This window comes from Numida meleagris, chromosome 4 (genome assembly GCF_002078875.1).
Source record: "Numida meleagris isolate 19003 breed g44 Domestic line chromosome 4, NumMel1.0, whole genome shotgun sequence".
NCBI lineage: Eukaryota > Metazoa > Chordata > Aves > Galliformes > Numididae > Numida > Numida meleagris.
Genome location: NC_034412.1, coordinates 39,344,179 through 39,370,675, shown reverse-complemented (window position 1 = coordinate 39,370,675; position 26,497 = coordinate 39,344,179). Strand labels below are relative to the sequence as shown.

Genomic DNA, 26,497 nt, shown 5'->3' with positions numbered 1-26,497 from the left:
GCTCGCTGCCAGCCGCCGGCTCGGAGGGCGGCGGCCGCCCCGGCGGTACGGTGAGCTCACAAGGGCCGCGCCGCGCCCCGGGCTCGGTGGGGGGCCCCGGCGGGAAGGACCGCGCCGCACGGACTCTCGGCCCGGACCGAGCAGCGCGGGCCGCTGCCGCACGCAGCGAGGGGAAAGGCGGTCAGGCGCGCTTCGTTTTAAGCACGGACGAAGGCCCGCCTCGAAAACTGCTTTAAAAGCGGTGTTAGATGTGACGCGTGTACCAGCTCTGCTTGAAAGCGGCTGGTCAGGCAGCTGGCTGAGCTACACCCCCAGACAGAGCGGGAGGCATTGGCACGCAGGTGGCCGAGGGCTCAGCTCTGAGTTTACTGGATGGGGCACGTTGGATTTTATAGGCCTTGCCCACCCTTATGTACATGCTTATACAATACAATGAAGGTCTGAAAACAATTCCTTAATGAGCTAAGCGAATCGTTAAAAACATCTCTATAAAGTTAGTTAGGTATTTTTAACAGTAGTGTTACAAATAACCCAGTGTCTGGAGTTTTGTCTCAGCAAAAAACACCTTTCATTTGAGTCTCCATCACTCTGCTTTACTGAGGTTATATGGAGATAAATCCCGTGCCAAACTTAGCACATGTTGCCGTCACTGCAGATTTAAGCTGAAAACATTGGAAATAAGGGACATCTTTTGATAGAAAGACATTTACAAATGTTTCTGAAGCACTTTTCGTACAAATGAGGACATTTTTCTTCATTTTTAATTGATACCAAGAAAGAAGCGTGATTAAAGTGGTTGCAAGTTTTCAAACGCCTGGAAGCATTTTTCTTATCAAGTAAGAACTCAGCTTCTTCCGCTGCAGAACGTTCACAAGTCAAGGATTTGCCAATAGCACATCACAGTAAGAAATTTATTTGAAATAAAGGCAAGCATTGCTAGGGAATAAGGGCATTATCTGCATACATTTACCTCTATGCTCCTGAGAACAGGAGTATCGCCCACCCTGTCAGCTCAGACCAGTTTTCACTTATTTGGTGTCCGAAACATCGAAGTTAAGCAGAGACCTTGAAGACCACTGCCAGAGCAATAGGAAAGCAAAGAGCCCTACCTAGTCACTGGTAGAACAGGATTCCCCTCCCGCTTCCTTTTCCTTGTACAAGCACTAGGGAGAAGGCAGCAGGTCTGTAGGGCAGCCAGGACATTAGGAACACTGCAATCCTGCAGTGCTGGAACCTGAAGACCAGGGAAAAGCAGGAAACTATTTAAGTGGTGGAGGAAAGCCGGGCAGGGGACCAGTAACATGGTAGCACTATAGAATACCATTTTACTCATGTAATGGTTTTGCATGGGGAATGACATGCCTACAGACTATACAAACTTTCCTTCAACAGTGTGTAACTTATCGTTACAGCCAAGCTGACACAGAACCTGACAGCTCCAGATAAAGAAAGTTCCCTGCCCCACCAACTGTAATTACAATCAACATTAATATACATATAAAAGTGACACAAGACAAATTAAAAATATTGATGAAAACATTTACTGTCCCCAAATGTTAGTGGTTCCCAAGCAAAAATATCACAGCAAGAATCTTCACTATTTAACAAAACCCGCTATTTAAAGAGTATCCATATAGGTTTGTATAGCATTGTAGTAAGACACAGCCAGGCTCCATTATTTGGTGCAAAGGTGTCTTTTTGCAACTTCAGGGTGCTGTTGACTTTTAAGAGTAACACAACACAAATGATTTATCCTTGCTACAACACAAGCTGAGCGGTCACTTTTCAGGGGCATGTTTTGTGGACTTCATAAAAAAAATTACAAAAAGCTCAATTTGATACTAGTTAAGACACGTTTCACATCTGAGCTTTTCCTTTCAATTGCAAAACCCAGTTCCCACTCCCTTTGTCCCACTCATGTTTTGTCAGTCTTAGCATGCCGAGGTGTGACTTTTTAGCCAGCGTAACTGAACACTGCAACACAATTGGGTCTTGGCTGATGGGTACCACTAGCAGACTGCTCCAGTCCCACAGAGCAAGCCACAACAGTTTTCCAGTGTTTCATTTTTCTTTGTATATAAGCATCAGCAAGCCTCAGAGATGCAAGGCCAGTAACACGCACAGCTATCTGTTCAAAGCAGCCTTTCAGCTCACGTGTGATATTCCCATCTGAGTGACTGCTGCTGCTGCTGCTGAAACCACCTCCTTTTCTCCCTTGAACGACACTCCACCAGCCTAACTCTGCCTTCCCCCCACATAGATGGAAGAACAACCATCAACAATTACTTCTGCACAATTCTACAATACATTCTGAGCACGTTACAGCACAGTATACCCTTAATTGGAGCATAGGAACAAGGAGAAAAAAGTTCAGTGAAGCCACTGAGAAGCCTAAAATTAGATTCACAATGGTATCTTAATTAGCTGATAGGAGCTGAATATAGAACAACATGAAAGCAGTAACATTGTTTATTATGTAAAGCCTTTATCTTGTACCGTAGATTAACTATTCGTCTTATGCTGCAGTGCCCGTAGGAATATTCAGGAATTAAAGGGTGACAGTGAGAGTCACTCTGAATTCATGTTGACAAGGGAAAAGAACACCACACAACTGTTTTGTAGGATTTTTATTGAAAAACATAGAATTGAAAAATGATTAAGGTCAATTTTACAGTAACTTTAAGATGTGCAGAACAGCTTACCTGCCACTGGGATTTATTGCGGGAACCTTGTTCTGAAATTTTTCTCATGCAATTTCTGGATTAAAATCATATTCTCATTTAACATCAAAAATAGTTTGCTAATAATACTTTCTTAGGATTTACTCAGAATTTACTTTTAAAAGCTAATGTTCCTAAAATTTGAACATTTATAGAGCAATATTTCCTCCGTCACTGACCAGCTAATAGCCTCCTGTGCCTGATAACTGGCAGACATGAACCACATACACAATTTCTCTTGCCTTTTTTTCTTTTTTAATCTGAGGAATTTTTAAAATGTTTCTTGCTGTACTCTCTTATTTGGCAACACTGCTTTAGTTACATAGCAAAGTGTGATTCTCAATTGTTGGAGACCAGTCCTTGACTACTTTCAGAAGTCTTTCTCAGAAACAGGAGTTACATTCATACACGTCTGCTTCATTGCATTGTATGCCCTTTTGGAAAGCTCAACTCATTAATAACATCATCAGAACACTAACCTCAGGATGTCAAGTTCCCATCAGTTGTGTAATTCCTAGCATTGTGCACTTTGGAAATGTTGGCATGTTACGTTTGTAGTGTAGAGAAGCTGACTTTTTTATGCTTAGTCCTGGCCTTATAAAACAATCTTTTTTCTCTTCCATTTATTCATATCCTGTCCCTTGCCACCAGTTATCTCCCTTTCTTTCACAGCTGGAATAGAAACAGGACAAAGCATATAAATACATTTAAATGTGGCCATCCACAGAGATGTAAAAAGATTTGGTGACAGCCTTCTTGTAAAACACCCTTATTTGACAGATGAGTTAGTATCAAGGTAAAACCCATAAAACTTTTAGTTTAGTATTCAAGTATCTAATTTTAAAGTTTGAAGCTTACATATATCATTTCCAACATTCCAAAATTCAGTATTTTAAGATTTTGAAACGTGCTAGTCACTTCACACTTGCTCCCAATATAGATAAAAACCGACAATGCCTAATAGAAATTATGATAAAACACTTGAAACAAACAATTTAACTTCCAGTAGAATATAATTTCTTTTGAATTTTTCAATACATTTTGATGTATTCAGTACATTTTGATGATTGACTTTGGTTTTCACAAATTGTTGCATTCAGTTTTATCTCAACTTATCTGACTAGTAATACTCCCAGTTACTAGTTCTGTCTGCCAAACTGAAATTCAAGATAATGCATTAGAGCAAATAGAGCTTTGATTGCTTCATGCACTAGTAAAAACCATTATGGTAACCACGGAAATCAATGAAGTGTATGATTTGAAAGGTACATACGTCATGTATCTCAAGAAATACCTGGATTTTTCTGTTTGTTTCTGTGTAACTTCAGCCATTACAGTACTAAAATTAATACTGAAGTGTTTTGGCTTTTAACTTCTCTGCAAACTTGCTTTCAAAGAACGATACAGGGCATTAGCACTATGAAGATATGGACAGCTACCACATATAGCTGACTCATGATGACCTTTAATTTTACTTTAATTTGTTGGCATTTTTGATCCCAAAAGAAGAAGTAACAGATGGGATTTTCTTAAATGTGCTCCTAATCCTACCTTTTTTTTTTTTTAAACATCAGTTTAAAAACTTCTGAAAAACCGGGAGCTAGTGTGACTGTTTTGACAACCCTTAGTTTCACATATGTTCGTAGCACTCTACAATATTATAATGTGTTTTTGCATATCAGCACTGAGTGCATTTTAAAAAGGACCCCTGCTTTCAAAGAAATGTTTATAGCACCATATAATCTGCTGTTGATTTAACTGCTTAGAATCAGACTCTTTCTGCCACTGTTTATCAAGAAGAGTTATTACATTGTTATTCCCTTTAGCAATGTTTTTTAAAAAATCTACTAGAAAAACTTCGTTATCCAATTGAATGTATGTAAAAAATGAATTACTGGACACTCCATTTAGAGTTATTCCAGTTCTGTAAAAACATTGAATAGCTACATGAGTCTTTTGGAATGGCACCATTTAATTTAACAGCAGAAAAATCTAATGGATGCATTGAATTAAATTGTCTCTCTCACCCTTCATTCAATTTTTAAAAGCTTTTTGCAAGATTTAATTCTGCCTCATCCATTGTAGTTCATTTTCAATTCATAACGAGAGAAAATCTGTGACAAACACAAGAGGCAGAGTGCTGGCCAAGCCATATTAAAATGCAGTAGGAATAGCAAGTGACAAGGAAACAAGAGGAAAACATGGTAGCTGGAACAAACTGTAAATACAGTAAACATAAGACAGTATCTTAGCCCTACAGCAAATGTTATATTCTATCAATATTTAAATTGGTCTGTTTTCAACAGATATAGAATTTAGAATTTAAACCCAGAATTGATACAAATTGCAATAAAGTATTTAGTACATGAACCATTTGTGCACTAACAAATGCTACCATTGTTTCTTCACAGGTAAAGCTGAAGCATGTCAGAATGGCACTTGGTTGAAAGAAAAGTGATACTGGGACTTGACCACTTTTTTTTTTATATATATTTGTTACCTACAACATTCAAAGTAACCGACCATCTACTACTTAACACTGCAAGAGGCTTGCTTTCTGAAGATGAGTTCCAATAACGGGAAATACAAATGAGATCAGTTAGAATCCATGATGAAGACTGTTAAACGGCATATTTCTGAAGAAAGCGATCAAATGCATCATAAATCGCTTGCCTAAAGCAGGAAGAAATAAGTTAGTTATAGATCTGTTGTATAATTTAGGAAAGAACAGACAAAATTGCCTACTTCCATTTATCTCAAAATTAAACATCAACAACAGCTTGAAAATACCATTCAGTACAAATATGGTATTGAGTATTCTTTTTTCCTTCATTTATATCTGGGATGTCTCACTTCAGTGTAGTCATATGTTTCAGGAATTAACCAGACTACTTACTGCCTTTCACAGGAATGCAGGTTTTAATCGATTAGGGTTTTTGTACTCAAATGTGTCAGGAAGTATGTCAGACAAGCAACATCAATTATTTTTGAGGGTGATGTTTAAAAATTGCACCAAGCTAGGAGTTCACATATGTTGACCTGGTATATTGCTACTCCTTTCTGATGTTTTTTAGACTTCCTAAATGGGATATACACTCTTGCTCATTTCTTATATTTTGAAATAAACACCGCAAGTATTTACCTTTTAAAAACTAAGGAACTGCAGGTATATAAATGCATTTTTATAACTGATTTATGTAACGGACTCTAACAAGTTGACACCTACTACTATTAAGGCAAGACTTCATGCAATCCGGTTTATGTTTTAATTCTGGTCTTCAACTGTTTACTCACAGAAGACAACACTTGCAAAAAAGGCAACAGCTGTGCAACACAGCGTGAGAGGCCAAAAACTACTTTTTAGCGTCCAGGGAACAAATGAAGAAGAACTATAGGAAAACAAGAGTGATAACGATGACTCTATTGCCAAAGGCTTAGTGAACTATTCGAGATACATTACATATCATCCTCACAGAATAGAATGGTGACATTCTTTAAGATCCAATCATTTGATCTCACAAGCAGCATTTGGTATTTGTTGCTTTAATTATAGACTCATCTGACAGAAGGAAAGTGATATATCCCAAAGTTATGCTTTTAAGCTCTCAAATATTTTTTATGATTTCCTGTCTACCTTACCTAAAGAGTCCTTGTTTGAAGAGGTAGGCACTGACATGACCTCCGTTCAGATACCTGATTTCACATCCAGGCCAGATTTCTTGAAGACTGCGCACTCCGGTTCGAGGAATATATGCATCCTCTTTAGCTTGTACAACTATGATTAAACTGGGGTCAACTGGAACTAAAGAAAAACAATTCAAAATGGAATTCATCTGAGATTAAAAAATAATAGAAATATTTTAGCTGAAAAGTTCTGCTATAATATGCTTCCAATTATTAACATTAAAAAAGTAAAAGTAATCTTTAGCCAAATTATGTTTTTTAATGTCTCCAGCAGCACCAATTTTTGATGCTACAGTAGTGAGGTCATCAGTAGAAAAACAATCAATCCGACTTCCTTCCTTCCTGCAAAATGGAAAATTTCAAAAGTTTTTGAGAAATCATGAGCAAAATTGTCTTTCTCCTTATTGACAGAACTCTGTAAAATGCAGGTCAGTTCTCAGAGATCCCCACTCCTCCAGGGAAAAGAACTAGAAGACAACTGAAATTCAATAGAGTAGTATTATTTTTCCCTCAGAGAGGAAAAAAGTTTAACCTTTGATATTAGAAGTCAGACAGCAAGTGCAGCACGCTCGCTTTTTTTCCCGTTTCCTACTTTTTTTCTTCCCCTTTGGTTATAGCATGAAAATCCTAATATACTGTTATATGTTATACTTATCGCCACAATTGCACCAATCTGATTACCAAGAGGAATAACAGCAAAATGCTGTTTAGAAAAATAACACCAAAATGGAGTAGAGCATAGAACACCACTCTCTTCACAAGAATACATGTGGTATAGTAGATAGTGACATTTGCAAGTGGAGGGCCATAAATACTTCAGACCCTCTCCTTTCGTATATACTGGATCAGGTATAGACAATATGCAATGCTAAGATAGATTCCATCTTTTCATTCCATTTTCCATGAAATCTGAACATTCGGTGGATTTCCTGAAGCTCCTCTACAGATACACTTCAAGTATACCCTGGCAAAGGATGCAGTATCCCCCAGAGCATCAAGAGGCATGAGAGACAACTGGGACCAAGGACTACATCACCTTAACAAGCTCACTGAGATCACAGATCCTCTTAAGTTTCAAGAAAGGTCAAAGATCCAAGGTTAAGATCCTCTTAGGTTTCAAGAAAGGAAAGAAAGTTTTAGAGAAAAAACTTCAGTGGTACGTGTCACACAACATTCCTGGATAGCAGTGATCTGGGACATTTTCCATGTCAAGGCATCCGTTTAAGAGTAGAAATATTTGGCTTTTTTTCCCCCTAATATTTACATTTATCAGAGGAGCACTGAATGCCAGAATTACAAAACTGAGGTGACACAGGGTCTCAGAATCAAGATAGCTCTGTTAGAAACCTGTCTAAAGTCTAAGTACTTTCTGGGACACGTTTGAGTACTCAGTATATGCGCAATTGAACCATTTGGTCTGAATGGACTGTCTACAAAAGCCATTCCAGATCTTCATCTCAGTTGAACTCTCTCAATCAGTACTAGGAAGAAGTCACTTGTTTGCACTCTGCCCGCAAGCAGACCATTAAAAGTGATTTTTTCTAGACACCAAGAAGTTCAGCTTCATCAGATTTAAGGCTCGCTGGGCTACAATTCCCTCTATATGCTGTGCTTGTCTTGGGAAATGTTATATTCACCAGACTGCATCATCCCAGAAGGACCTTGGGTTATTTTTACTGGTCACATTTGTCTTAAGGAATCATTCAAGTTTGGTTCTCATCTACGTAGGCTACTTTCTGCCTGAAGTCAATACCAGGTTTCTGCCCAATTAGATTTACTTTAATCTGCATGGAAAACCTTACTAGCAGGACACAGCAGATGAATTAGATCTAGATATTAGTCATATCACACAGACATTTTGTTCTTTTAAATAATATGAATGTGCACTACCTCATATCTGAAAATAGCCACAGCGCGGCACAGAAAAAATGTGCGCAGATGCAGAAAGGTGCATTTTCAATTGACTTTATCATCAGTTGGTCGCTAAGAAACAAACAAACCATTAGGAAATTGTGTGTTAAACAGAACAACACTCAGAATGCTTTCATATTTCATCTAAAGTGACAGCAGGTCTGCCCAATTAGAGAATACCTTTCCTTGCATAGTATTCTAATTCAGTTTTCTCAACTCCACATTGCAACAAATAAATACATACCTGAGAAGTTCGCTACATGAGTACATTCATCCATTACTCCTTTCATGAACCTTAATGATTCTCTCTGTAAAGTGTCACTCTTGGTTCTATTATTTATCCTGCGTCCTTGTTGGATGGTTAAGTTTTTATTGCTGCTGGTTGAAAACGTTTGATTTATGCACTGAATTTTAGGAGCATCTTGTATTAAGAGTCTTTCTGATGAGGCACTTAGAGTACTTCTACTTGTTGTAAAGCTGTGGACAGCTTCTTTAGACTCAGTCTTGTTTGACGAATCTAAGTTGAATATTCTGGAAGTCACATCTATGTCCTCCAGACTACCCACATTGTCAGGAAAGTTTTTAACAAAATCTTGTCCCATCTTGAAAGAATCTGTCTAAACAAAGACAAGTCATTTATTAAGGGACTCCTTTACATCAGCCGGTTAAGGTTACTCTTCAAATCAATGCAGTATTCAGTAAAAAGGAGGCAAAGAGCACTGCTTGCAGTACTCTATATATATAACAATATTTGTTATTTTCAGTCTCCACATGTCACACAATGAATTAAATCCCAATCGCCATAACCTTTTGATATTTCAATTCTGCATTTCTCAGCTTAAGAAAGTACTTACATATGGTAATACATGATGCAAACATTTGTCTATTTTTAATTCTGTACTAAACTCTGAATTCATGTCTGCAGTTCAGCAAGCTTACACTTCTGAGCAAATAAATCATAAAAGCTATGCTTTTCTCAGATTTGTGTCTCTCAAAATAGTAGTGATGTCTTTTTCACAAAGTAGCCAAAAGTTAACAATATTTTTTTTCCACAGGTGGGAAGGAATATAGGCAATAGCAAGAAATGTATTTGACCAGATCTGATGTTTGGTTTAGGACTGAGAAATCTACTCCCTCCAAGTAATTGGAAGACATAAGCCAAACTGCCTGTAATGTTTCTTCCCCCCCTACTTTTTTTTTTTCCCCCCAATCTATTCAAATTGAATACTTGGAAGCAATTCCAAATTCAAAGGACAAGAATTCAGCATTAGATGTTTCAGGCTACCAGCTTTCCAGATTACAAAGCCATTTACTGGGATGAATTAGCTATGTTTTTCATGTTTTGACTGAATACATTTAACATTGTGGATTGCATTAACATTGTAATAAGGGCTATACTTAACATGTATTATTCAACTAAAATACGAGGCACATGTAAACATTTGCAAATAGTGAAAATAAACTATACTTACTCCACAGTACTCAAGCATTTGAATGATTTCTTCTTCGTAAACAGTTTGTGTATAATATTGTTTCTCAAGCTCTCTCCAGTTCACTGCCTTACTCAACACACCCTGAAGTAATAAACACAAGTGTCTAGTACACAAGCAAAAGCCAAAGACCATTATAAAATAATGACATGCAGAGAAAATTGATTTGTTCCTGTGATTTGATTTTTCCAGTGCATTTCTGGCTTAAGTTTCCAGACAACCCTAAGAATTACTGGAAGCTTTTAAGCACACATTGTAAGCAAACACACAGGACATGAAAACATTTCTCCTTAAAAAATAAAAATTAAAATAAAAAATTTAACACGCATTTAGACTGAACTAAGCCAGACATGACTGTGAATGCTGGTCTATTAAATCACTTACCCCAGTAGAAGTAGTGAAAACCGTTACGTTATCATCCAGCTATTTAAGCCAGGCTTTGACCAGAAAAAAGCACATTTTCAGTTTCCACCCTCACCTTCCCGCATTCAGATAAGGACTCCAGTCACTGTGTCACAAACCAGCCCTTGCCCATCATTTAAGACGTGACCCAGTGAAGTAGCTCAAAGCTACTTTCCCCATCACTTTGTATATGCTAAGCTTTTTGCCACTAGTCACTAATAAAGGCCAGAGGGCAATGAAATGCCTAACTGGAAAGCCGAATGTAGCCCACCCATACATTTTATCTCATGTATCTGATTACATTTCAGTATATTAATATAAAAATATTGGTCAATTACCGTAGTAAAGACTGCAGAAGCTGTTGACCACGAAAGACACGGAATCAGCGGCAACGGTTTAGGCCAGTTCGTCACTGCCAGGGAAGCCATCTAGAATCAAATGCAGTTATTACATATTTTAATATGTACAATACTTACAATACACAAAAACCACAATATTTTTGAATATTTTAACAACTCTCACCTCCGATTTATTTTTTTATACAGCATTAAATAAGAAGTACTAAAGCAGTTAAGGTCTATAGTAATCTGATATACTTCCATCTCTTTAGAATTCAGAAGCTTCAGTCTGCTCTTCAGTGATTTCCTTAACAACTAATATTGTTGTGGATAGGACTCATTTCACAGATGAACGTGTTTATAACTACAAGAATTCTGAACAGGATATTTGTTCTTATCGTTTAGTTATTTCAGACAATGAAAAACTTTATATAGCTTTGTCATCAGACTCTTGCCAGCTTATTTCAAGACAAAATTTAAGCAATCTATAAGAAGAACTATTTAAAATTTTACACTTTTGAATTCGTATTCTAGAAACAAAACATAGATGAGAAGTAATTCAGCATATTAGGTGGACTGTTTTCCTGTCCTTCAAAATCTAAATTACTTTTTTAATATCAGTTCTCAGGACACATTTTGGTAACTATTTTGTTTACACCAGAAATATCAGAGAAAAGAAGCTCAACATAAAGGAACAATAAGCAAATACTTCCCTATGTGGCATGCTCTTGCCAAGTTTTATTTCACTGCCCCAAACAGAGTAAAATCCCTCCTACACAATATCCCATATTTGTCCAAAACATTCTAGTAAGTAGACCTACACAACTGAATTATAATTCTATCCAAATTGTTTTTAAATAATAAAAAGTGACAGAAGCATCACACAGATATGTTATGATAGTCAGAAAGCCAGATGTCCTCGTCCTTAGTTCCAGCTCTCTCCATCATTAGAACTGAATTAACACTACTTCCTTTCAGTTACAAAACACATTCTAAACACTGTTTTAAATTTAAGTTAGGATTAGTCAAAAATGTATGCTTCTGGACTAATGAAAAATATTCCAAAGGAGTTTCCAAGCTTACTTGTTCTGATCTTGCCTCTTGCTATACACACGCTGCGTATGATGACTGGTATGGGATACAGCACACTGTCGTTCCTATAACATTCACATTGAAGCCTACAAAGCAGCCTGCAGCTAGCGGTGGACACATCAGTTTAAGAGCTACAATTCAGCTTATAAATAAGGCAGGGGAGACGCGTTTAACACAGTTGTCTTGTCACGATGATATTTATGTGAAGGTAAGGTGTTTTACACACGTATGACATTTAGAGTCAAAAAATTGTGCTTTGGAGGAAAATTATTTTTCTTTCAAGTAGACGCTATCATTACTGTTACGTACTTAGCTGCTGACAAGAAATAAACAGAAAAGGATCAGCAAAATGGAGGTATTTTGTTTTAATTGTTTTTTTTAATACATGTATCTCAGACCAACAATCACCTGTGCAGACACGAGCAGTAATACTGCATATTAGGTTTTCAAACATCTGACTATGAACACACTGCTGTTTGAGTTTGAATATGCACAGTCACACACAGAATGTTATCCACTGCACTCCAGAAATCTTCTCTAATAAATACCAACAATGAGGAAAAAAGCTGAGAACAGACCCAACACCAAAAGTCACATAAATTATGATACCTCTGTAGAGAGAATGCATTTCACTCAATGCATTCAAACACAAGTTTAAGAAGAATGGAGGAAAGGAGCGAGAACAAGCAATTGATCAGTATAGACCTTCTTTCAAAAAAGATTTTTTTCCCATTGGAAAAAAAGAACAATTATGTGAGAAGACTTTCATATGAAGCCTCTGAGGAGACAGCTGACAAAGGCCATTATGATTTGTCAGTATTTATCAATGATTATACTAATTCAGCACTGCTGAGCATGAGAATTGCCAACAATTTGTCTCATTACTCTAAATGTTTATTTTCAAGTACTTCAGAGAGGAACACTATAAAACAAATGCTTTCCACGTGCTAAAAGAGCAAACGAGAAGTTAGAAAAAATTACTAAACAGGAAATATAAAAGCTTACATGTCCTCCCATGGATATTCCAGTCATCCCTAGCGGTCCATAGCCTTCTCTCTCTAGCCAGTGCAAAAGAGCTGCCGATTCTAGAACAAGAGCTCCTCCCATCACAAACAGGTCCGAGACATTTTTTAAACATGACCGTCTTTTCTCCCCAGAAAAGGAAAAGACAGGATTTATTTTCTAAGATTAGATTTTGACAACTGTCATCATTCTACAAACACTTTTATACAAAGCCTGCTCATATTCCCAGAGAATTTTGGATCTTAACTCCTGTTGATTCAACAGAAGAAGCAAGTCCAGATTCTCTGGCACTTTTCCTGAACAAAGACTAGGAACAGACACCTGCTAAGCTTCTAATATCACTCACCACCTGGTTGTATAGAAACGACTATTAGCAACATTAGAATCTCATTAGCAGTAATCTTCTGTGCATCAAATTATAGTGGATATTTTAGAGATAGAATCAAAGCAGTTCAATCCTAGACACATACTATCATGGTTGCAGAAAAAAATCCTTTTTTTTCCTCCTCTTATTTACCTGTTTCATATCATTGAAAAATTGCACACAACATTTGAAGAGCAATCAGTATGCCAGCTTTGGAAGAACTCATCAGTGTCATTGTAAGACTGAAATTGTAAAGTGGGAAGTTTGTCACGGTACTGAGAAATTCATGTAGTGTATTCTAAAGCATCAAAACTGAGGAAACAAAAAGGAGAAAGCTATTCAGCTGAGCTATCAGAGGAACTCTCAAAAAGCGACAGTATTTTACAGAGCAATTAACATACCTCTAACAAGGAGAAATATATTGTGCTAGTCAGAGGAGAAATGAATGTAGTTGCTGCAGACCAGTAGTCATAGGCTAACATAATTATTTCTAACATGTTTGTTATGAAAGATTCATTAATCCTCCACAGCTGCTATATTTCCTAAGCACTGTTACTACTGCGTCTACTACTGTCACTGCTGCTGCTTTGTAAACTTGTATCGAAGATCCACAGTTATTGCTTGGGGTATTTGACTGAGCACTTGCCTTTCAGAGAATCCTTGTCTACATCATTCATATACTAAGCTGTCAGGCTAGGACAACAGAAAAAGGAGTTAGAAATATCCTCACCAAATTACTTTTCTGCATCAATTACTTAACTACAAGGAAAAAAAAACAAACAAACAAACCTTGACCTATTCCAGCACACACACTCTGGTCCCTTTCCTATAATCTTATACTTCTAAATGCAATAATAGGAAAAGCTTTTTTAAAAAAATTTCTATTAAAAAGTGGTTTTATAACAATCAGCTGGCAATTGTGTTTTGTTTTTTAACCTTTAAAAATGTGGTTCTTATGTCAAAATAAATAAAGTTATGCATCTGCTTTGAAAATAAACTTAGAAACCATTTATGGAATTAAAATTTTCTCAGTGCTGAACATGGCATACTTTGAACAGGCTAACAAACAAGCAACATCAAGTTGCTTTATGTCTTACTGTGTTCCTTTGGAGATATCTAGGAAAAGGTAAAACTGAGCTACAAAAATAATGAGATAATCTATCTGAACAAAGATAACTCATATTTAACTGAAATAATTGCAGTATGTATACACATACAGCTGCTGATGAGGAAAACAAACTATTACTTGCTCGTATTCATGCTCATCTCATTCTTACACTGCGAGGCCATCTTTTGCAAACTTCCCCAATCACAGTGATCTCTCAATACAAACAGTAGTAAAGTAGCCTAGCAAAGGGCTGACCATTTTATGTTAGCAGGATGTTTGGGATTTTATTTTTCTCACTAAGCTCACGAAGTTTATACTAATTTGAGCTTCCTGAGGGAAAAAAAAAAAAAAAAGTTGTATTTTGAAAAGACTGTATCTTGTAATACTTACATTTGATCCTTAGGTTTTCGACAGCCATGTATAAGTCGCAAGTTAAAGAAAGTAAGAGTTGTCTACATAAAAATAGGCAATTAAAGATTAAATAAATTAAATCACATACATATAAAGCACACTGATTAAATAAAATTTGGAATTTAAATTCCAAATGTTTAACCGAAACTGAATCACATTAAATGTAATTTGATTATGTAATTTATAATGTTATATACGCAGGTGTAAGGAAAGCATAACCCAAGATTCTACTTAACGAAATGAGGTAACATTGTTACAAAAGTTGCTGATGAGTTGATGAAATAATTTTTTTTTTCTTAAACAGATCTTAAATGCCAAGAGTAAGTTTTTTTTTTTTTTTTTAAATGTGAAGCTCTATAGGGCCGCTTTTGAAAATGGAAAGCAAAGGAAATAATGTTCTTTTCCATCGTTAATAAATCCATAAGTCACACGGTACAATGCAGAATGAATGCATAGTTTTCACTCTGCCATGACTACAGTAAGCAATCACATGAGTAACCTTGACAATGACTGTGAAAATAGATTAATGTCAGAACTTTTACTCCGATGACTATGCTAAGAATTTGTAGAAGACGTTTTTAGAAAAATAAGAAAAGCATTACTTGCTGTAATAGTAGCATGTTAGGCCTTGTTCCACCTTGTGTCTCATTCAATGGGTTCCTACCCTGTGGAGAAAATACTAAGAACTGCCTAAGAATCCTGCTTTCCACAAAAGGATATAATAAGGATTTTCAAGCAACAGGGAAGCCATACAGGCTTCTTTTATCATTGGACGAGCCATTAATGTGCGTCTCCTCCAGAAGTGCTGAAGATAAGATGCATAATCATAATAAGATAAAATCCAAATATTTATTTTCTCGGTACTAATTCATTTTACTTACATGATCCCCAGTGCCAGCTAAATGAATGCACACAGGTCTGTGCTTGTTATTCCATCTTCTGGGTGTTATGAACTGAAACCTATGAGAAACAAACATTACAGAAAAATAAGAGTAGCTGTTGTTTCACATAAATAAATTCAAAAAACAAACAAAACCCAACACACTCTGTGACACACTCAGGCAAATTGTTGATACAGGGGTATCATTTTTCATAAACACATCCAGCAAAGAAAGGAATCCAAAAGTATGACAGAATAAATTCCAGACACGAAAAGGAGTCAAGCGGAAAGATCATGCTCCTAAAACAGACCACTACCTCATCATCACAATTCAAATTTTGCAGAGCGGAGAAGTGGAACTTCAGATAAAGAGCTGCCTGAACATGTATGCCTAGCTGTCCTAGGCAACATTGCTATTTTTCTCCTGAGGGCACAACAGCTGAAATTGAAGAATAAGATGAGCGAAACGTTTACATTAAAATAAAATAAAAATAGCTTAAAAAACCCACAAACACGAGACCATTTTATACACCCAACATTTAATTTCTTCTGCTGCTACACAGAAGTTATTTACAGTACAACTATTAGGAGAAAAAAAAAATATTTCTAAGCCACTAATATTTTCTCCACAAGATGGAGCACAAACCTACAACTGAATTACATTCAGGGAAAAGAAACCCAAACAAACAAACACGTGATGCATGACAATCGTAAGGGAAAATTCCGAACTCTAATAGCACTGTCCAATGCAATAGCATAACATAACCTCACAGTGCAAAGGAACACATAAGAAAGCAGACAGTATACTAGATTTTCAGCTATGGTACTAATTAGGGATGCTGAAGGGAAGGTGGAAGTGAACTGATATTTTGGCTACTGAACTTTTTCTGCTCTACATTTCTTAGTGCAACAAGTTTGAGTAAACACAGACATACCTACCAGTAATACTGAAAAAAATGATGATGTCAGTATAAACTTAAGCGACAAACCTTTATGTTCTGCCTTTAAGAGAGTAACCAAAGCTTGGGAAAGAAAAATCTGTCATGAAAGTTTAGCTCAAAGCTAAAAGCAAACAAATTACGCTCCCCCTTTCTCAACTGCAAAGCAGTGTTAGTGTCAAAATAGCAAAAATGCAATCTAATATCTTGACTGTTACAGATTATTAAGCTTTCTGCATTGGTACTTTTTTTTTTGTCTTGGCAAGAGAAAATGAGTAACGGATTCTCTTGCTGCAATTAAATTCACTTATTTCCATACACAGACAGTATTTTTGCATTGAATTCGAATGGTTCCTTCAAATACAATGTAAGGCATTTCTTTTATATAAATAGTTTCTCCTGCTCTGTATAAAACAAACAGCTGCTATCCAAGCTCTAGCAAACTTGATTTCCCACATCTTCTTTGACTGGAAAACAAATGCATTCCATAGTTTAAGGCAATATGATTTCTACACTCAAAAACAAACAAAAAAACCCCAACCACAAGACTTCAGAATCAAAGCATCACCTATAACGCCTGTGATTAACAGAGCCTGGTAATTCCAGGTTTTAACTTTTCTTACTGTGGCTTAAGCTTTTCATAAAGAGTTATGTCGTCCACTTTCAGCTAAGATTAGACTTATAGTTTTCCACATTATTACTACTAATAATAGAAGCTCTCTTCCAGTCATAGAAAAATATACACATAATTACATTAGAACTTCCATCTCTCATAATGCTTACTTTTTTACCTGGGTTCAGAATATAATCAATCTTTCTCAAATATCACTGCACGCTTTGGAATAAAGCACCCTAGCAAAGTATGTTAACCACACAGATTAAACTATCACACAGATAAGACTATTTGCAACTTGGAGGTCAAAACATATTCCAACATGCTAGCTGAAAAAAAAAAAGTCAGTTTATTTTGCAGGTAATAGGTATTACGATACATTGGCTTTACGGTGAAACTACTGATGATATATCATTTTTATTCCTCTCCAATACTAGCTTCAGAAAGGAAATATCACTTGGTTTCACCTACCTGGCTACAAGAGACTCGACAGGCAGGATACCCGGAACATAATGAGCTAAAGGGGAAATGAAGTGCCCCTCAAGGATTTTACAGTCTGATTGTTCCTCAACCTGCAGAGGGAATGATACATACCTATGAAGACAACCAAATATTTTCATTTTTCCTTATAAATCACGTATTTAAGAACCAAGTAATAAGCTTAAGCTGTCCCGCTTTAATAGCATATACATCAATAACATATACTATGTTTTGAGCCTTTTTTGAGCTTCAGCAATTAAAATCTGATGCCTCCCACCCCCAGTTGTTGAATGACTGAGAAAAATGAAAATGTATCTGTACAAGCACTGCTTGAGTCTTCCAGCTTACTTCAGTTCTGTTAATAACCAACGTGACACCCATTCTCCTATCCTTTCCAACCAAGCTTTACTCTTCCGCTATTGCCTCCTAATTCTACTCACAGTGGCTTAAAAATAACCGTGACGTTTATTAATTTCACTTCAATGGTGAAAGCATTTAGCTTGCCACAGAACTGATCACTAGTGTATTTATTTGACTTTAGAACCACTGACTTTTTCTGACCCCTTTATTCACACTTCCTTGATTGAAAAGTCTTCAGGCCAAGGATTAGTTACATCTGCATTTTTCTTGAAAGCATAAGACCTACTTTCTCTAACCAGCCCAAAAATTCACACTGCATTCATTTGTTTTGCCACTGCAGTATTACATCTTTCACAGAAAAATTCCAGTACCCTTTTCTTGATAAGAGAGCAACAGGGCCCACTTGTGAAGTTAGTTAATGCCACCTGCTAGAAAAATCATTGATGAGCAAAAGGAAAGCAAGTATCATCAGGGCTGTGTTTGCCACCCTACGTACATAGGAATTTAGTCCCTAAATCAAGTCCCCAGTTGCCAATCCCAGCAGCAAAACATCCTGTAATAACACCAGGAAAATGCAGTTTCACACGTATCAAAATTCAATACTCTTATTCTTTAAAAGCAACCTGGCAAGGGCTAAGTTTATGTCATGTTGATATACCATTAGGCAAGTAAATTTAGTAAAACTGCATCCCTTACATTTACGTACCTTGTCAATAAAAACCGGGTAATCTTTTGAGACCAGTGTCTGGCATTTTTCCCTGTTTCCAATAATCTTTCTGAATTCAAATATTCTGTTGAACAGAAACAAGGAAAGATTCAATTTTCAGTCCAAATAAATATATATATACACACGCACGTATTAAAAAAAATATTTCAAGAGCTAAAGTAAGCCACAAATAAAAGTTATGATGCCAGCACTGCATTTTACAGATCAGTCAGACTAGAATGGCATAGGTCTGTAGGAACACTTTCAAGTTAGAAAAAAGTAAAAAATAAAATGCTCACATATATTGCTAGAGCTTACACAACTTTTAAATAGTATTTTAAGCCAGATATGTAAAAAACTGATGTCATTTGTCAGAGCTAAATTAAGACATAGGAACCCCCTACTCTTACATACCCTTGAAGATACACTGGGGAGATACGGACGGAGCGGATAAAAGGCAAAACTGCCAATGTCAAACTGTCAGTGGCTCAAGGTGTAACCGCCACAAGTCACTAGCCATATTCAGTCAATTTCACAAATGACACAAACTGGAGCGTGAGGTTGATAGCTGGATATTTTTCAAAACCACCTGGATAAGCTGGAAGAACAAGTCAACAAACACCCTAAAGCTCAGCAATACAACTGCCAAGTCTTGCACCTAGTCCTCTGCAATAACATAAGGTAGGAGCCACCCAGCTAGGTGGCAGCTCTGCAGGAAAAGGCACGCAGCTCCTGGCAGACGGCAAACTGAACACGAGTTTGCAGCATGGCCTTGCAGCTATGCAGACTGATGGTATCCCCTCAGCATTCAGCAAGAAGGCACAGAGTCAAAGGAAAAGAATATCCTCTACTCAGCACTCGCGAAATCACATCTGGAATACTGAGCCCAGTTTTGAGAACCTCTGTCCTAAAGAGATGCTGACATACTTCAGAGTTCAGCAGAGGGCCGCCAGGATAACTGGAAGACATCATGAATGAAAAAAGACTGAGGGAACTGGGTTTGCACTTCCTGGGGAAGGGAAGGCTAGCGGCAAATCCAGCTGCTTCCTTCTGCTACTTTAATGGGCTACAAAGTATTGCAGAAGATGAAACAAAACTCATCACAGAGGTAGACAGCGAGAGGACTAGAAGCAATGGTTTTGAGTCGCAACATTAGGAATTCCTACTGAAACAATAAACTATCTTCTCACAATGGCAGTGTTTAAACACCTGGTAACCTAACATCCCAGGAAACTGAAATCTCTATCCTCAAGGGACTTGAAACTCAACATCAGGAGGTGCTGAGTGACTTGAAAGAACTGCAAGGCTAGCTTTGTTTTGAGTAGGAGTTGGGACTAGGCGCCCTCAATATGTCTCACAACCTTAAGTACTCTTATGCTAGTTCGTTCTTATGGTTTTAAATACACACAAAGATAACACTGATTGAACTAAAACAGCAGATTTGGATGGACAGTAAAAAAGAATGGTACAACAAGAACAACCTATCCACCTCCTAAAAGCAAAGAAAGCCAAAGCAGTTTACCACAACAAAAATAGCCCTACTGTATACCCTGTTTTTCTTACACATAACATTACACGAAATATTTCTAAGACAGTAAGAGCATAGGTACGAGATAGGAGTATGGAGGATGAACTACATGCAAAGATGTTTTGCTCGACACTAATTCTTCCAAAAATACCACATGTATGTATTTCCTCTGTAGTTCAGAGGATACTAAACCTACTGAAAGCTAAACCTTTTATGTGGTGAGGAATTTCAACTCTTGGTAATGAACTGAGGATAAAGCATTAGGATACAAGTCACCACATCAAGAGCGTGCTCAGCAAACCTTCAGATTACACCTAAGCAAGTTAGTCAGTGACAGCATTAACTGAGATTGACTGATAAGAAATTTCACAAGTTATTCAAATGGGTTTTCATAGCGATCAATTTAAAAAACCAAACAAATGCTAACACTGTTTCCAGAATGATCTGCATGCTAGGGAGTGGTACTCCCTCCTCCCAGTGGCTGCTGAGAGGAGGCAGGAGGTAGTGTTCTTTCTTCTTCATCTGCGTGAGGCCAAGCTGCCTGGGAACAGCTCGTTTTTCCATCCAGGAGCAACACATAGAAAAAGTTGTTCTTCTTCTTTTCAGATCACCAGGCCGGCAAGCCTGTCCCAAGTATTGCTCACTGCTTTTGATTTCATGCAATTCCTCCAGCTCATGAAAAAAGAAGAGCTGTAGCCGATACCATCACGACTAGCAGCAAAGCTTCTTTATTGCTGTTTGACATTAGTGTGATTACCCTTACAGACCTCTCACAGCTAACAGTAGATTTAGCCAGAAGTTACCTCATACAGTAAGTGAGGGGAAAAGATGGGGAGGAAGGTTAGTGAAACACAATTAAGTCCTCCAATCTAAAAGTTTTCATGTAAGGGGTTTGATAAACATCCCATTTCAGATAAACACACACAACATACAATACAGAAATGCTGCAACCACTATGAAGTAAAGTACACATTTTTGCTTATTCCAACAAAAGTAAGCTACATTAATGTTTTATATATCCAACATTTTCATTTTGCAGGAAACTGCTACTTGAGATAAATCAAAGAAGGAAAGAGATTGAAAAAACAAACAGCCTGCATAACTCCACCACTACCCACAGTGAAAAAAATTGTTTGAAGTTTTCTTTATTGTTTTTCAAATATGTATGAATTAGCTTATGAAATAGAGATTTATCATTTCCTATTTATCTACTACATGATACAGAATATATTCGGTCACTTAAAGGTTAAAACAAAAATAAAAATTAAGACATGCAAGTGCTTAATTACCATCTTAAAAATTAAGCAGTAATTCTACTACTCTTATGTTAAAGACATCTAAGAAGAATCACAGAATCATAGGGGTTGGAAGGGAACTCTGGAGATCATCAAGTCCAACCCTCTGCTAAAGCAGGTTCCCTACAGGAGGTTGCAGAGAAACGTGTCCAGATGGGCCTCAAATATCTCCAGAGAAGGAGACTCCACAACCGCTCTGGGCAGCCTGATCCAGAGCTCTGCCACTCTCAAAAAAAAAAGCTTTTTCTCACATTGAGATGGAACTTCCTGTGTTCCAGATCATGCCTGATGCTCCTTGCTTGTTGCTAGACACTGCCAAAAAGTGTCCAGCCCCACACTCTTGACATCTGCCCTTTAGATACTTCAAAGTACTGAGAAGATCTCCTCTCAGAAAATGAGTTTACTGCTTTGGAGATGAGAGAGATTTCTGAACACATCTTACCCTTCTAAAGCTCATTGTTACAAAGCAAGTACAGAAAGTTAGCAAGATCTTCTTCATGTTAAACAGAACAGTTCCTCTGGAAAGATTTGGCTAGTTTTCCTCTTGGTCAATATTTTTGAGAGCCACTACTTGAAGTGGGTTATTTTATATGCATAAGTGAAAAATGTGATTGGATGCACACACACATTCTCTCAAGAAAATCCTCTTTAAACAGAAAAGCATTTAAGAGATCCCTCTAAGATTTCTATATCCAGTTACTCCCTCAGTATGGAAATACATGATATGCTGACCAAAACTAACTTCAGCATAACTTTTTAAAAAAGAATACAGAAGAGTACCAATATTTTGTTTTGTTTCCTTTATATTAAGGGACAGATTGTGCCATTATTATTTTTTTTAAACAAGTCACCTCTTCAGATCCTCTGGCTTTCCCCATCCTCTGATGAAGAGTTTAGTGAGGAGAAGCTTTCTGTACAAGACATCTAATTTACTTACACCCATTAGCAGCAAACTGACATCTAGAAAAAAAGAACAGGTAAAAACAAGGCAGTTAAAGGGGTTAACTTGAGGGGCAAGTTCATTGCTTATTATTCTAAGTCGGTATCAAAGCCGACCCCCTATTACAAGGAAGTTAACCTTGATACTTAGGTCAATTATTTTCCTTTTAAATAAAGTATAAAGGCAGTTAACACAAACTCTACCTCTGCTTTAAAAACAAAAAGCAGAATGTAGCAGTAGGCATTTGACTCACCTAATAAAACCAGGTTATCTCATTATTGATGAAAAGACTACAGAAGAAGCACATGAGGTCACAGTATTACATCTTCAGCCAGTTCTAAGTGTATTTTACTTAGATAATAAGGAGAGTGGTGTTGATCTCTATCCTCTGTCAGTATAGTGATAATAGTAAAAACTTTTCAATCTAAATGAGTTTTCATCAGCGCGTCTCAGAATTGAAACCTAACTCTTCCTTTATCCCTTCCTTTCCAGTTTTCCCCAACTCATTTTGTATGGTTTTGAAAACAAAGGTCCCACTCCCCTCAGAGAACAAAAATAAAAAAAGAAATCACACCATCAAAATCCTTTCACCAGTATCATTTTTTATGCAGGAAATGCATTAGCTCAAATAAAACCAAAGCCAACAAGGTTTTAGGCCAACACAGTCTTACTTGCAAAGCAATACTTACTGAAGTGAGCTTGGAGCCACTACTGTGCTCTTCCAATAAGGAAGGAAAACAAACAAACAAGAACAATCTGGCTTCTTGATCAGCAGGATAGAGGTTATTCAATGAAAATGAGGTCCACAATCTGCCCTACACCTAAGACAACAAAAAAAAAATATAATAATCAAAGACTAGGTTAGTAAGCTGCCTTCATCTATCTTCTAATTTTTCCAGATGCCTCTATACTTATTAATAGGCCTGAATAACTTCATAATACTCCAAAAAAGTGTGATTTAATTCATTTTTTTGCATGCTAATTCCAATTAAATTTACTCTACCGTATTTTAATATGGTCATTCTTAAAATGAACTTGTCTGAATACAACAAATTAAAAAATTAAAAGTACTGTTAGATTAATACATTCCTTTGCACTTCTAAAAAAAAAATCAATACACCATTAGGACTCAAGATAGAAAAAAATAAACAAAAAAGCTTTCATGCTTATCAAAAGTTAATAACAAAATAAAATTATAGACAAGGTACTTGAGTGCTAAAACAAGCATCCTAGAAAACCATACTCAGTCATTATATGACAGAAATAAAAACGTGTTATCACCAGAAATTTTTATTTTAACACTGTAGAAAGTGTTAGATGTTACTCCACCAGCCTGTCTCAAATTGCTGATTCATATCTGCTTGCTCTAGAAGAATACATTACTTTGGTATTGAAATATGTGCACAAGAAATTCCCCAACGATATTAAGTTTTGCAATATAATATAAACATAAACCACCATAAATGCAACAAAACACGTGTTGGTAGCTGGTATCAAACCCGAGTGACATAGGAATTCGGTATCAAAACAGACAGGAGGGGAAAGACAGGGAGGAAACTTCTGCCATAGACACGCTACCAAAACCAAGCTTTTTGCAAGGAGATCTGTATACATGTATCTTCTCAACTCAAAGAAACCACTCAAAATTGGTTCTTAAAATCCTAGCTACCTTTCAATTGTAACAAAATAATAAAGACCTTGCCCAGTCTTCACTTATAAGTGCTCTTTTTCACTCAGTAAACATTTTCTGGTAGAGAAAACCAAAGGAAAACTACCACCCCACAGCCTTGGGTACTCATGTCCGGAAAAACAAAAAAAAAAAGTTTCCACCTACAGTCTTCAATTTAAGCTTTCCTGGGAAAAAGACCCCAAAGATCACAATCTTGCTCCTGGCAGCATGTACCAAAGCACAGCAAACCTGCTATCAGAAATACTGTGGAAAATGGGAAGCAATCGCTTAGCTTTGGAGGTGACCAGCAATATACTGTAATGATATATCATGGCAGCGGCTTAGAACTTGACGAACCTTGGGGGTCCCTTCCAACCCAAGCCATTCTATGATTCTATGAATCTGCAGACAGCCACTGAGCTCCCATGTGCTGTGGGGATGTCAGACAGCACATCTTCCAGCCTCCTCGGGGCTCCTCTGCTGCTTGGAGCAGGGGGACAGCTTGGGATGCTCCTCACACTGGGGGAGAAAAGGGAGAGGCTAGGCACAGCTGGACTGAGAGGGCGTCCTGCGGGCTGGGACGGACAGTCCCGAGTAAATACGTGCAGAATAACCTGTGATACGCGCTAACACTAGAACAGCGGTTACACCACTCACTGCTCACCAGCAACCGGGAAAGAAGTTTGAATGAATGCTTGGAAGCCTGGCAAAGCAGCCTAGAGATTTTTTAATTCTTTCCAAAATAAAAGGCAAATGAGAGAGGAAAAAATGACAAGGAGGATTTAGCCATGAGTTCAGAGGCTGGAATGAGCTCTCTGTTACAGCAAAGGAGTGCCAAGGTTCCTAGACAAATACATTATACTCAAATGGAACATTGGCTGAAATGAACAGATCGTCCCATTCTTTATTCTGCTTCATTGATTAAATGAAGACACGTAAGTAATTCAGGATATTTCAATAAAAACCCTTCAAGATTAAACTACTACTGGAAAGAGTGCAGAAAACACTAAAAGAATGATTCCAAGGGTGTAAAGAACGTTGTACGGAACTTCTCAGAAACACCACTGAAATAAAATAGGACATCCCCTATTCATTTATGACAGTAACCAAAGGGTGGGACAAAACTTCAGCCACTGCCCATTGATGTCTACATGAAAGAGGATTACAGATACCTCTACTGTCAAAGCAGCAAATGCAGTTGACGGGGCTAAAGATTTATTACTCCAGAGTTTAAGCTTGAGGAAACAATCACAGAATGGTTTGGGTTGGAAAGGGCCTTAAAGATCATCTAGTTCCAACCCTCCCACTATGGGCAGGGACACCTCCCATTGATCAGGTTGCTCAAAGCCCCATCCAGTCTGGCCTTGAATGCCTCCAAGGAGGGAGCATCCACAACCTCGCCTGTTCCAGTGTCTCACCGCCCTCACGGTAAAGAATTTCTTCCTGATATCTAGTCTAAATCTACCCTCTTCCAGTTTAAAGCCACTTCCCCTCGTCCTGTTGCTACCTGCCCTTACAAAATCAGAGCCCTTATAATCATCAGAGCTCACTTCCACATGTAACTGCACATCCACTGCTTCTATTAAACACATCAAGATCAGATCGAGTAGGTCAGGTCAGCTGGAAATCATGACCCGAGGAAGATGCTGCACAGTTCTGCAGGCCAAGAGCCAGCACTTGCGTTCTGAGCATTCAGCCAGTGCACTGCTTACACAGGAAGCTTCACATAACCATATTTCGAAACTGAAATTGTAACAGATGTCCAGACATGTTAATAAGCGACCTGCTAAAAACTCCTTTCGTTTTAAAACGTTATCTTTCCAAGAAAGCAACAAGAAAATCTGGATATACAGTATCTATAAAACAACAGACTAGATTCATTTTTGAAAGACTTACTGTGGGCCCTGAACTTTTCTCTGCCATGTTACTTAAACAAACGAAAATCTCTCTTCGAACTGAGATAACGTTGTGGTTTTTTTTTCCCCCAACAGCAGAAAAACGCCTTTAAGAAGAATAAACGAAGAACTCCTCACAGCGACGAGTCACAAACAAGGCACACAGATCTCACTTGACTGGATGCAGAGCAGCGCGAGATAAACAACGCGGCCTAAGCCAGGAGCACTCCTCCGGCCGCCAAGCAGCTCCCAGTCGCTGCCTGCTGCTGCTGCTGCGCTTCATCCAGCCCACGCGCGGGGCCCGGCGGAGCGCGGCCCGCAGGTGCCCACCGCCGCCCGGCGGCTCGAAGTCCCCCGAGCGCCGGCCGTGAGCGGCGCTCCGCGCAGCGAGGAGGCAGCCTGCCCTGAGGCACGGCGAGGACACGCGCTCCCCCGCAGCCCCTCGGACGCCTGCTGCCTGGAAGCCGCGAGCTTCCTCCTACCCGTCCCCTTCCCGCGAAGGTCACTCACCCGACGGCACGTCGCTGCCCGCGCTCCTCCCGCTGCCGTTGGGGCACCGCATGGGGAGCAACGGAGCGAGGCGGACTCGGCGAAGCGCGCAGGCGCCCGGAGGGCACCGGGCGGGAGGCGGTTCTCCCCGCCCCGCTGCT

General features: G+C 38.1%; 1 protein-coding gene across 4 annotated transcripts; it reads right to left on the bottom strand.

Moving 5' to 3' along the window:
• On the bottom strand, positions 2,613 to 26,489 carry ABHD18 (abhydrolase domain containing 18). Of its 4 annotated transcripts, none has more exons than XM_021394318.1 (14): positions 26,358 to 26,489; positions 22,973 to 23,104; positions 22,195 to 22,303; positions 18,521 to 18,605; positions 17,446 to 17,546; positions 15,425 to 15,503; positions 15,264 to 15,348; positions 14,523 to 14,550; positions 12,643 to 12,781; positions 10,546 to 10,635; positions 9,788 to 9,889; positions 8,560 to 8,932; positions 6,360 to 6,522; positions 2,613 to 5,393 (listed from the first exon to the last, which is right to left on the bottom strand). In XM_021394318.1, exons 3-14 carry the CDS (start codon positions 22,284 to 22,286, stop codon positions 5,342 to 5,344), a joined length of 1,389 nt encoding a protein of 462 aa, XP_021249993.1. In that variant the 5' UTR covers positions 22,287 to 22,303; positions 22,973 to 23,104; positions 26,358 to 26,489; the 3' UTR covers positions 2,613 to 5,341. The 4 variants fall into 4 exon arrangements, with proteins under 4 accessions (XP_021249993.1, XP_021249994.1, XP_021249996.1 ...); XM_021394319.1 differs by lacking the exon at positions 26,358 to 26,489 and adding an exon at positions 25,849 to 26,298; XM_021394321.1 differs by lacking the exons at positions 22,195 to 22,303; positions 26,358 to 26,489 and having other exon boundaries at positions 22,973 to 23,041.